Raw genomic sequence first — 12,009 nt, 5'->3', positions numbered from 1 at the left:
ACGGCTCTAATAGTGTGTGTGTGTGTGTGAGTGTGTGTGTGTGAGAGAGAGTGTAGTGTGTGTGTGTGAGTGTGTGTGAGTGTGTGTGTGTGAGAGAGAGTGTAGTGTGTGTGTGTGAGTGTGTGTGAGTGTGAGAGAGAGTGTATTGTATTGTTTCTCTGCTATCATGACGGCTCTAATAGTGTGTGTGTGTGTGTGTGTGAGTGTGTGTGTGTGTGAGTGTGAGAGAGAGTGTAGTGTGAGTGTGTGTGTGTGTGAGAGAGAGTGTATTGTATTGTTTCTCTGCTATCATGACAGCTCTAATAGTGTGTGTGTGTGTGTGTGTGTGTGAGTGTGTGTGTGTGTGAGTGTGAGAGAGAGTGTATTGTATTGTTTCTCTGCTATCATGACGGCTCTAATAGTGTGTGTGTGTGTGAGTGTGTGTGAGTGTGTGTGTGTGTGTGAGTGTGTGTGTGTGTGAGTGTGTGTGTGAGTGTGTGTGTGTGTGTGTGAGTGTGTGTGTGTGAGAGAGAGTGTATTGTATTGTTTCTCTGCTATCATGACGGCTCTAACACATTTCTGTGTGTCTTTCCACTCTGTTGTGCAGGAAAGTGGACTTGTTTTCCCTGGTCGCTGTGATCCTGCTGCTGTGCTTCGCTCCTTTCCTTGTGTTCTTCTTCGTGGTGACGTGTGAGCAGTACCAGTGCTCCATCAGCCACTGCCTGATCGATGTGTTCAGCGGCGACTCTACCCTGCTCTCACTCTGGGACCGAACGCCCTCCTTCTCGTGGACAGCAGCTCAGATCTACTCCATTTGGGTGATGTTCCAGGTACATGTTCACCATGATGTTTCCTTTTTCATATTGTTCTGTTTTCACAGCTCTCAATGTGCCACCTGTACCATATCACTTGTCATATTGCAAGGGATGCACAACTTATACACTCATGTCACGCCAGTTCACTTAACGCAATGAACCCTGCAGCCGGCCCATTCTAATTTAAGTACGAGTACTGATTATGTTCAATGAACCCTATGCAGCCGGCCCATTCTAATTTAAGTACCAGAGTACTGATGATGTTCAGTCTTTTATCTCTGTTGTCCAACCACCGATTTCATCAGTGAAAACTTCACTGTAAATATCACATGATAAGCTATACCGTGATATCATTGGTTAAGAGGTTTGTGGCGCAAATGTATTTTTTACAACTTGAAGACAAAAACGCAGATTTGACAAGACAAGTCACTCTGCTCACTACGTTGGAAGGAGGAAGACCGGGAAACATCCCTTGCCGTCATATGAAGAGGACAACCACTGCATCAACTGAGGTAAAAAAGTCTTTTCATTTCGTATTAGTACCGTTTAAACCAGCTTATAACTTGAAAAACGATTTCCTTATTGATACCAGTAGTTTGACTGTGTGAGTACGACTGTATAGCGCTTTCACTTCAGCAGATAGCGGGTAACTTAGAGAGCTATAATCTTCAGTAAGTTGTCATTACTCTTCTATGAATTATTATAGAGCTTGCAAAGCAAAGCATTACATTGATATTCTTTGGCTTCTTATTCTTATTTTCAAGAACCGCTTAGCATAGAAATTTCTTTCAAACTTTATTTAGTAGCTTGTGAATAACTATGACTTTATTTCTAGACTTTATACTTAATAATATTTATAATAAACGAGTCAAACTGTACCATTGAAATGAATGGTGGGATCTTCGTGACTTCAGCATTCTTTAAGTCTTGATTGTTAGTTGCCAACAGTAAACTGTCATTTCTGTCTGTCCCTCCCTCTCTCTCTATCTATTTCTTTATTTTTATCTTTAATGTCTAACTCCCCCATCTTTTTCATCTGTCTCTTTTTTTATTCACCCTCTTTTTTCAATTACTCTTTCACAATCACTCTCTCACAATCACTTGACCACTCTATCACTATCAAGGTAAACTGCACCTTTCATGGGTATTTTCTTATGCTGCACTGGTTCATTTGAGGTCATAGTTAATATTTCTAAGATTATGAAAGTATGTATGAACTACTTTTAAAAGAAAATATTGCAAAGACCTAGTGAAAAGGAGTCTCTTTAGTCTGTTTAGTGATGACAATTAACATGATGTGAATATGATGTATAATAAAACAAGATCATTTATTCACAGTTTTTTTTTAAATTATTAGTCAAGATGGATGCAGAGAAGAGCCAGTATGCATGGCTGCTGGGGTCACTCAGGGGGAGAAGGCAGCTGATGAGTTTCCAGCATTAGGAAGGAGGACCAGGAGGGAATGGACATCAAAGAAGGAGACTTATGGGATAGATTGGACGAGGAGGAGGAAGAGGAGATTGATCTCCCGTCATCCTCAGCCAGGTAAGCATGTTTGTTTGTTTGTTTGTGTGTTTATGCACGCGCACGTGCGCACGTCTAGTTGTTACACGAGTATTGCTCGTTATAATAATAACAGTTATATTAGTAGTAACAGTACGTTTTTTTTCATTTTACATGTACATGTTTTTAGATTTCCTCCTATTAATATAGGTAGAATTTCTTTAATTTTGCGTTAGGTTAGCCATTCCCTGACCGGTTCTATGTCAGGTAGAAGGCATAGACACTTCTCTGACAGCCGTATCCCTCCTACACAGACATAGACACAGGGGCAACAACTCCAGTTGCATTTCCACCCGTGCTTTTACAAACCTCAAAGGGTGGGAACTCGTTATGAGTAGCACGTTGTAGTGTCTCCAGATGAGGTTTCTGAGGCTCTTGATCTCCATGGGGTTCAGCTCTCTCTCTGAGGTTCACAGATATTGGGGAACCAAGTCTCTTCAGGGTTCATGGGCCACAATGTTATGTTGTGTGATGTTATAAGGCTTTGTACGTGTAGGGGTTAATGGCAGACAATTTCCAGATGATTTTAAATATGTAAAGAGATGGGAAAGAAGGTCAGGTCGTGGGGACATGAGGTGGTGTAGGATAGAGGGAGATGTTTTAGTGGTCTAGTGGAAGGTCAGGTCAAAACATGGTTGATAAAAACCCAAAAATGTGATCATTAGTGGGTAAGCAGTAGAATTATTTTAGTTTACCACTTTGCTCTTTCGCTTCTACCCATGGTTAAGGACTAAGTGGAGCTTGTATATAGGGATTTTATTTTATTTTATTTTATTTTATTTTTGATATATTGTCAACTGTACTGGAGTAATTTCATTTGGGTCGTGTTACTGTTCTGGAGTAATTTCATTTGGGTCGTGTTACTGTTCTGGAGTCATTTCATTTGGGTCGTGTTACTGTACTGGAGTCATTTCATTTGGGTCGTGTTACTGTTCTGGAGTCATTTCATTTGGGTCGTGTTACTGTACTGGATTCCCCCAAAAAGCTGTTGGCTATGCTACAGAAAATAAGATATAATATAAGATGGAGAGGAAAACAGAAATAGTTTGCGCGGCAGCGGAGTGTAAGGGCAAAAGGTTTAGTTTAGTTTAGTTAGTGATTGAAATGGTTTCTTGGAGTGACATCTTGTGTCTACTATCAATCACCCAAACCCACTGTTTTATTGTTTTCTTTGTATATACAGTACATTTAAATGTTATTAATATTTTTTAATGATTTAAAAATGATTTCATTCCGATTTCATTTATAAAGAGTTTTGTTTATAAAAAATGTGTTTAACTTTGTTATTTTGTTTGTCTTATTATTGTTATAGTACTAATACAATTACTGATTGCTTGTTTTGAAATTTGTTAAAATAACCTGACAAGTTTTTTTGTTTTGTTTGAGACATTCATAAATAAAAGTTTCTGTAAATGTCAGTGTCTTTTATATTTTTTTGTTGTGTTGTTGTTGTGAGCACACAGAGCAGCATTCATCATCAGCTAGTCTTTAATTCATCTTCTCTCTTCTTCTCCTCCCTCACACGTTGTATTACTCATTTTTATACGGGCCACCCCAACTTTCGCAGGTCTGTAATTTTTTTATATTCACCGCTGCGGAAAAATTATGACCGCTGCTTTTGAGCTTTAATTCACATCTTTCATACCATTCCGCAAGTAGTCCGGTCATTTAACGTAACGGAAAGTCATTGTAACTTGATTTCAGCAAGTTATGGGTTGCTATGCAACACCTGAAACTTTAAATTCTATTTGTGTGAAGAACAATTTTAGCGGAAATCACGAAACGGCAACAAAATCTTTAAAAAGAGGTATTTTGGAGGAAAGTCTTCTATCGTTTTGGCAAGTAGTCCGGCGGTCATTATCGAAAAATAAATCCCTTCAGGACGAAACAAGACCCTCCGGTGCGCTTTCGGGGTCCTGTTCGTCCCGTCTGGATTTATTTTTCGATAACGACTGCCGGACTATACATTATCCCTTACGTAATATATTCATAGTGTATTAAGATTAGTCCATTGCTTTAACTGAAAGCACACCTGCATCACTGTCCATTAATAATGCTTTTCCTCTCACTTCTTGTGTATGCAGTAGACTGGGTGGAATATCTAGTGATGCATAGATAACTTACTAATCATATGTGATGCCTCTGAATCTCTGCCAATGGCTTTTCTTTAAGTCCACCCGTGACAGCCTGGCATGAGCACTGTGAACGGTGTATCACTGTGCAAGGTGAATATCTCAAAGTGATATACATGTTTTGCTTTTTATTGCATTTTTGATCGCACCTTTAATCTCCCCATCTGTGTAGGCTACAGGTCACTGTTCCTCTGTTTGTATGCAACAGGTTCGCGTTGTCATGTGAATCCATTATTAAACTGAAGTTATAGATTGTTAATCCATTATTAAACTTAGCATTTTGATTGTTTAACAGAATGGCCGATGTTTGACACTGTCCGATAACTGACATTGCTACGCTAAATAGCCTACAGGCTGTTCCCTGAAGAATTCAAAGTAAAAAAGGATAAACTATGAATAAATAGCAGTTCATACATTCTAGATCTGCAATCGTTTACATCACTTGAGCCTACGTTTGGGTGTAAAGTGTGTCTTAAACCTTATGTTGAAACTTAGAATGCTAACCTAAACCAGCCTCAAACCTCTCCAAATATTGTTGCACAGGATGACGTGTTTACCATGGACAACCGATCAATATCACTGTCAGATTGGGGGCGGTGTATCACTCCGCTGGCCCACCCCTACCTCCTGTCCATTTGCAGTCTACATCAACATTGATTTATATTTATTTTAATGAACTTAACTGAGGCAAATAGATGCCTGTAGGTCTTCATTTAAGCACTCAAGCTTTTGAGTTAGCGGATGGGCTGACCATTGATACTATGCAGTGGGCTTGCTGCTGAACACAGGATAGCCAAACTTGCTGTTTTCACTACAGTGACTCACTATCAACTCTTGGGGTACAAAGTGGTATTATAAGAGAGGCTGGGCCAACTGGTTAGCATGCTAACTTCAGTAGATATCTCAGCAACGCACTACATAGGCATTTTTGATATTACGTCAAAACCTTTATGTCATTACAGTCTGTTGATAGCTCAAATTTTTGCATATAGCACCTTTTAACCAGGCACATGGAAAAGCAACTTCACAAGTGAGCTCAGTAATATGTGTTGGTAATATAGGTGTGATCGTGGGGCAATCTATCCCAGCGGTGTCTTGTTTAGCTTCACATTCAATATTTGCCAAGTTCTATTTCCTCAAAATATAGCAGCGCTTTTCCCACTACTAAAGTCGCACACACACACAACCAACTATTTCATGAGCTTTTGCCTGCTACTTGTTGTGCTTTAGTGATGCAGTAATCACATAACAGTGTTTCCAGAGGGACGTCTGAACATAGCCTTTTTTACAGGTGATCATTATCATCCCTCCGATTCTTTTCCCAACAGGTTGTGCTGTACATGTGTTTGCCAGACATTACTCACAAGTTCTTGCCTGGCTATGTCGGAGGGGTTCAAGATGGGGCAAGAACCCCTGCAGGTACAGAAAATGTCTTTTTTGAACAAATATCTGGGAAGATCCCATTAACATGGGCTATTTTGAAATGAGCATGCTTAAAATACAGAGTAGTAATGAAAGCATGTTTACATAATGGTATTTATGTATTTATTATTGACATGCTCAGTTGTATTGTTGTTGTCCTCTCAGGCCTCGTTAATAAATACCAGATAAATGGGCTTCAGTCCTGGATCATCACCCATGTGCTATGGCTAGCCAATGCCCACTACTTCCACTGGTTCTCCCCAACGATAATCATTGACAACTGGATTCCATTGCTGTGGTGCACCAACATCCTGGGTTACTGTGTGTCCACCTTTGTGTTCATCAAAGCACACCTGTTCCCCACGAATCCAGAGGACTGGTGAGGATTACACTGGAATACAACTTCAATAAAAGTCCAATGTTTTACTTGGTTCAAATGATAATAATCTACAGGACTTCTAGATCCCAGGGTAATGGCATGGTACACCAAAACTTCTGCAGGGCTTTGCCATTCCAAAACCAGTTCTCATACCATTTATTTGGATGGTGGTCTGCAGATCAAATGGCCACTGACTTTCCCATTCATATGCCTCAATCAGTTAGGCCACAGAGATGTTCTGAGCAAGAAGTTAGATGTTGAATAGTTGATTAGATGTGTATGGGTATGGTACCCTTACTTACTTGCTTAACAAATATAAGATGGTGTCAACAGCCTCAATTTGTCTCAATTCAAAAGTTTGTTTGTTTGACTACAACTAGAATCATTTTCTGTAACATAGACAACAGTCTTTCCTTTCCTCCTCCAGCGCAGTAACAGGAGCCATATGAGATGAGCTCAACAGATAAGCAGGAACAGGAGCCATATAGTAACCTCAAATAACACATAGAAGAGTAATGGCAACTTACTGAAGTTTTTAGTTTGCTAAATGACCTGCTCTGCAGTGAAAATGCTATTGGTCGTAATCACACGGTCAAACTACTGGTATAAATAACTAAATAAGATATTTCCAGGTATTAACCTGGATAAATGGTATTTATAACCAATACATTTACCTTTTTACCTCCAGTAGTTTTAGATCCAGTAGTTTTCCCTCAGATGACGTACACATGTAATGATAGATGATGTCTCCAGGTGCTTCTTCTTCCAATGCAATGAGCAGAGTGATTTATCAAATCTGCATTTTCTCTTCAAGTCGTAGAAAAGATTTGCGCCACAAACCCCTAAACCAATGTCATCACCATATAGCTACTGTATATCATGTGATGTTAAAGAGGAAGTTTCTGTAGATAAATTCGGTGGCTGGACGGAAGGGATATAAGAATGAACATCATTGGTATTCAGGAAATGACATAGAATGGACCGGCTGCATAGGGTTTGAACAGGAGACATTTTCCACTACAGTAGAACGTTCCATGGTAATCTGGAGCGCTATTTAACAAGGGACCACATGTACCATAGAAATTCTAATGCTAGTGGCCCATTTCATTGCTGTACTTTGTTTTTTCTGTCCCCGAAAGACCAAATTTGACAAAAGGGCGTTGGGTTAAACAGTAGTACTGTCATGTACAGGTTGCTCTGTTCAATTCAATTCAATTCATTTGTATTCATTTATATAGCGGCATTAACAATTGATATTGTTTCAAGGCAGAGCCCAAGGCCGGAACATAAAATACAGGAAGAAAGACTTGTTTTTAACAGGAAGGAACCTTGAGCTCAGAGAAGGGCGACTCGTCTGCCTGAGACAGGCTCAGTAGAGAAACACAAGGGATGGGGTGGGAGCAGAATCAGAAGCAAGCGGATCAATGCATAGGGATTTCAGTTAGCATGCATGCAGTATATACACACTCAAGAATACATAAATAAAGAACATCAAATAATACATACATAGATAACATCAAATAATACATAGATAGATAACATCAAACAATACATACATAAATAACATCAAATAATACATACATAGATAACATCAAATAATACATAAATAACGTCAAATAATACATACATAGATAACATCAAATAATACATACATAAATAACATAAAAGACTGTCAGTGGCAGAGTCAGTAGCCAGCATTCAAAGTATCAGATCTACAACAACATAGTGGGCACACAGTATGCTATAAATTATAACTATATTATAAATGATATAAAAGTATGCTATATATTATAACTATATTATAAACTATATAACAGTTGGGTTGGAATGGGCAGCAGTAAGCAGAGTATTTCTGAGTGGATCATCACAAATTGACCATCAATTTGAACATGTGAATACTGGTATGTCAGAAAAACACAACTTGATCAACTAGAATTGAGTCTTAATGATCCACATCTGTACTACATGGACCCTGTACATTTGCTGTGTATATTTTTGGATTATATTGATTTGACAAATTTGACAAAATGCCTTTCTTTTCTGCAGCAAATTTTCTGGAAACATATTCTATGACTACATGATGGGAATTGAGTTTAACCCTCGAATTGGGCAGTGGTTTGACTTCAAGCTCTTCTTTAATGGCCGACCTGGGATCATTGCTTGGACTCTCATCAACCTATCGTATGCCTCCAAGCAAATGGAGCTGTATGGTTATGTCACCAACTCAATGATCCTTGTCAATGTGCTCCAGGTAAGTTCTATGGTTATGTCACCAACTCAATGATCCTTGTCAATGTGCTCCAGGTAAGTTCTATGGTTATGTCACCAACTCAATGACAAACGACAGGCAGGACAGACGAGCTACCTATGGAGACAGAATATGAATCTGCATATAACTTGTTGATCCAGCCTATGGAGACATAATATGAATCTGCATATAACTTGCTGATCCAGCTCACAAAAATGATAATGTGCATTTATACATTCTTGTGAAACAACACACAAGACAAAAGACATTTACAAATTGAGCTGTTTTTTTTCTCTAAAGGCTTCTTCCAGTTAAAAAGGAGTTTGTCATCACTATGGTTGCTACTGGTTCATGCCTCAAGCTTTGTGAAGTGCCTAGAGACAATGTTAACTGTTAGTTATTCTATTATGAATACATTTTATTTTATTGATCTGAATATGCCCATATATGCACACTTGTCTACACATAAATTGGAAGAGCCGTAAACTTAAACTTATCTAAATAAAAACCTCAGAATGTAATTTCTGCCCTTCCTTTTAGGCTGTCTACGTGCTGGACTTCTTCTGGAATGAAGCGTGGTACTTGAAGACCATTGACATATGCCATGACCACTTTGGCTGGTACCTTGGCTGGGGAGACTGTGTGTGGCTGCCATTCCTTTACACCTTACAGGTTTGGGAAACTGATTTACAGTATTTATTAAGGAGTATTAGGCATTACACAATAGATTGACAAAGACTAGGAAAAGAAGGCACAAGTGAAATAATGATCGGAAACATCCTGGAAAAAATGGCTTTAACATTGAAGTATCTAAAACACAATTGCTAAAGCATCTACACCGGTGATTACTAATCATTTGAATGCAAATTAACTGGATGAGTCTCATCAGTGAGGCACTGGATGCCAGAGATCTTGTTTGAAGATATTAGCCAATCAGAACAGAGGTAGTTGCACGGTTGGCAAACCAACCTCTCTCATTCTAAAGGCCTTTTTATACCTCTGCAACTGCATGTTCACGCAGTTGCATCGAGGGACTCGTTTTGGTTTATGGTTCTTCCACGGTTGTGGGTGTAGTAAATTACGTCTGAGGGGATTTGCATGCTACTACCCACAAGGTAAACAGCGAAGAAAATTAGTTTGTTTGCCTTTTTTTAAGTGACCGAGAAATAGACACTGCAGTATAAACAACGAAATACGTCTGAGGGGATTCGTGAGTTGTCTGAGCCAGCATGCTACTGCCCAAAAGATAAAGATGGGTTTATACCAATCACAGCCTTGCGGGCTGCGTGCGGCTTGCGTAGCTTTGTCGGATAGTAAAAAAAATTGGGAGACACACGCAAGCACGCAAGAGGGGGTACGTAACTACGCAAGGGACTCTTTAAAGCCTACCATAAATTCCCCTCAAAGGGAGTGGAAATTAATGTGTAAAACAGAAACCAGCTGTTTTCCAGACAACTTCATAAAAACAGAGAATCACAGAAGATAGTGCAGAGGTGTATGATATGACTCGTTTAATGTGCGGTATTCCACCTACAAATATATATATATATATAAGTGGTATGGGGTCATGTTTGTATTTTTCTAAAATCATCAAGAAATAAACATTTTCACAAGTTGTCTGAGACGTGCAAAAAATGCACTCAGTCCAATATCAATGAAGGGTTTTGATCACTTCTTTGAGCACAAAAGTTACACCTACTCATTTCAACACTTAATATGTATGCCCTGGAACAGTACAGATGAAGACTAGAGACGTAAAAATGGCTTTTGTAGTTTTCCTCCTCACAATTACATTTTACACACACAAAATGTTCTTGAAATGTGTCTTAAAATCTTTTATTGAGACAGGTAATCTCTTATGTTATCCAAACAACCAATGTTATGATACCAATGTCATTCTCTGCTCATAATTGTGTGGTGTTTCGCTCAGCAGGACCATGTTAGTGTTATTCACTTTCTTTAGGTAGTCATAATTTATATTTGGATATGAATATATGGATGTCCTACCCTGGCACTGCTTCAGCCCTGCAGTTGGTTGGAGGGCGAAATGTTTGTGTACTTTGCGATTACAATAGTTGACCCACTTTGTTTCTTTGACAGGGACTTTACCTGGTCTACAACCCCATCCAGCTCACCATACCTCAAGCTACAGGTGTACTTATCCTGGGCCTTGCGGGTTACTACATCTTCCGTTCTACCAACCACCAGAAGGACTTCTTCCGCCGTAACGAAGGAAACTGCCTCATCTGGGGTCAAAAACCCACATTCATCGAGTGCAAGTACCACTCCTCTGATGGCAAAACCCATAAAAGCAAGCTGCTGACGTCAGGCTTTTGGGGTCTGGCACGCCACTTCAACTACACTGGTGACCTGATGGGTTGCCTGGCCTATTGTGCTGCTTGTGGAGGGACACACCTATTGCCCTACTTCTACTTCGTATACATGACCATCCTGCTGGTCCACCGCTGTGTGCGAGACGAGCACCGCTGCGGCTGCAAATATGGTGATGACTGGAAGCGTTACACAGATGCCGTGCCCAACCGGCTCATACCTGGAATATTCTAGAGGGTAGCAGAGATTGTGGGGTTGAGGATGGGGTTGAATGATAACCCATGCAAGAATTGACATACTGCCAGAGTCTCTCAAATGTAATTCCGACACGAGGAACAAAATAAAAACAATGAACAACAATAAGTGAAGAGACATCTCCATCCCGCCTTTGACCTTCCTCATCATTCTTTGTGAGATGTTCAAATAACAATGTAGGTACAGTATATATGTGAGCTAAATAAATCATCTTTTTACCTTGGAACAAGTGAGTGATGCATTTCATTGTACTGAATTTTGTAGTAGACAACCGTACAAGCCCCATACACAACAGACACGGCACACATTGGGCCCAGTGTAATTCAATTCAATTCAATTCAATTTTATTTATATAGCACCAAAACAATTGAATTGTCTCAAGTCGCTTTACAGAGTCCCTTAGTGCAAGCACAATGGCGACAGGGGCAAAAAAAAAACTCCCTGTTAATCAGAAAGAAACCTTAAGCAGACCCATCTGCTTGAGGTCGGCCGGGAAGAGAAAGGAGGGGGAGAGGGGGGGGGGCAGAAGGGGAGGGAAAACAACAAGTGGTAGATGTACACAGCATACACGGGGTAATTGTGCACAGCATACACGGGGTAATTGTGCACAGCATACACGGGGTAATTGTGCACAGCATACACGGGGTAATTGTGCACAGCATGCATGTGGTAATGTATAGAATACATATACGTACAAACATCATATGGTATATACATCATATACATTATGATACATACAAAAACAGCTTAGTTGGTATACAGTGTGTTCATAGGGTTCCTGTTACAGGGGTCGAGAAGAGTAGGAACAGAAAAACATGACAGTGGTGGCATTAATACATATATTTACATATAAATGCTAGCATAGAGTATGGGGTAGAATAACTG

The 12,009-nt window shown here is 39.7% G+C and overlaps 1 protein-coding gene across 1 annotated transcript in view; it reads left to right on the top strand.

The window, feature by feature from the left end:
• The window catches only part of dhcr7 (7-dehydrocholesterol reductase), an 18,427-nt gene extending 7,077 nt beyond the window's left edge, over positions 1 to 11,350 (top strand). The window contains exons 3-8 of the mRNA XM_012842369.3: positions 587 to 809; positions 5,818 to 5,908; positions 6,077 to 6,290; positions 8,337 to 8,541; positions 9,079 to 9,210; positions 10,639 to 11,350. Of these exons, the coding sequence (XP_012697823.1) occupies positions 587 to 809; positions 5,818 to 5,908; positions 6,077 to 6,290; positions 8,337 to 8,541; positions 9,079 to 9,210; positions 10,639 to 11,103 (1,330 nt within the window). The 3' untranslated portion in view covers positions 11,104 to 11,350. The remainder of the gene's footprint in view (positions 1 to 586; positions 810 to 5,817; positions 5,909 to 6,076; positions 6,291 to 8,336; positions 8,542 to 9,078; positions 9,211 to 10,638) is intronic.
• Positions 11,351 to 12,009: the final 659 nt, after the last annotated feature.

Source organism: Clupea harengus, chromosome 6 (assembly GCF_900700415.2).
Source record: "Clupea harengus chromosome 6, Ch_v2.0.2, whole genome shotgun sequence".
Lineage (NCBI taxonomy): Eukaryota > Metazoa > Chordata > Actinopteri > Clupeiformes > Clupeidae > Clupea > Clupea harengus.
Note: the sequence above shows the minus strand (reverse complement) of the source record. Positions and strands in the feature narration are given on the sequence as shown.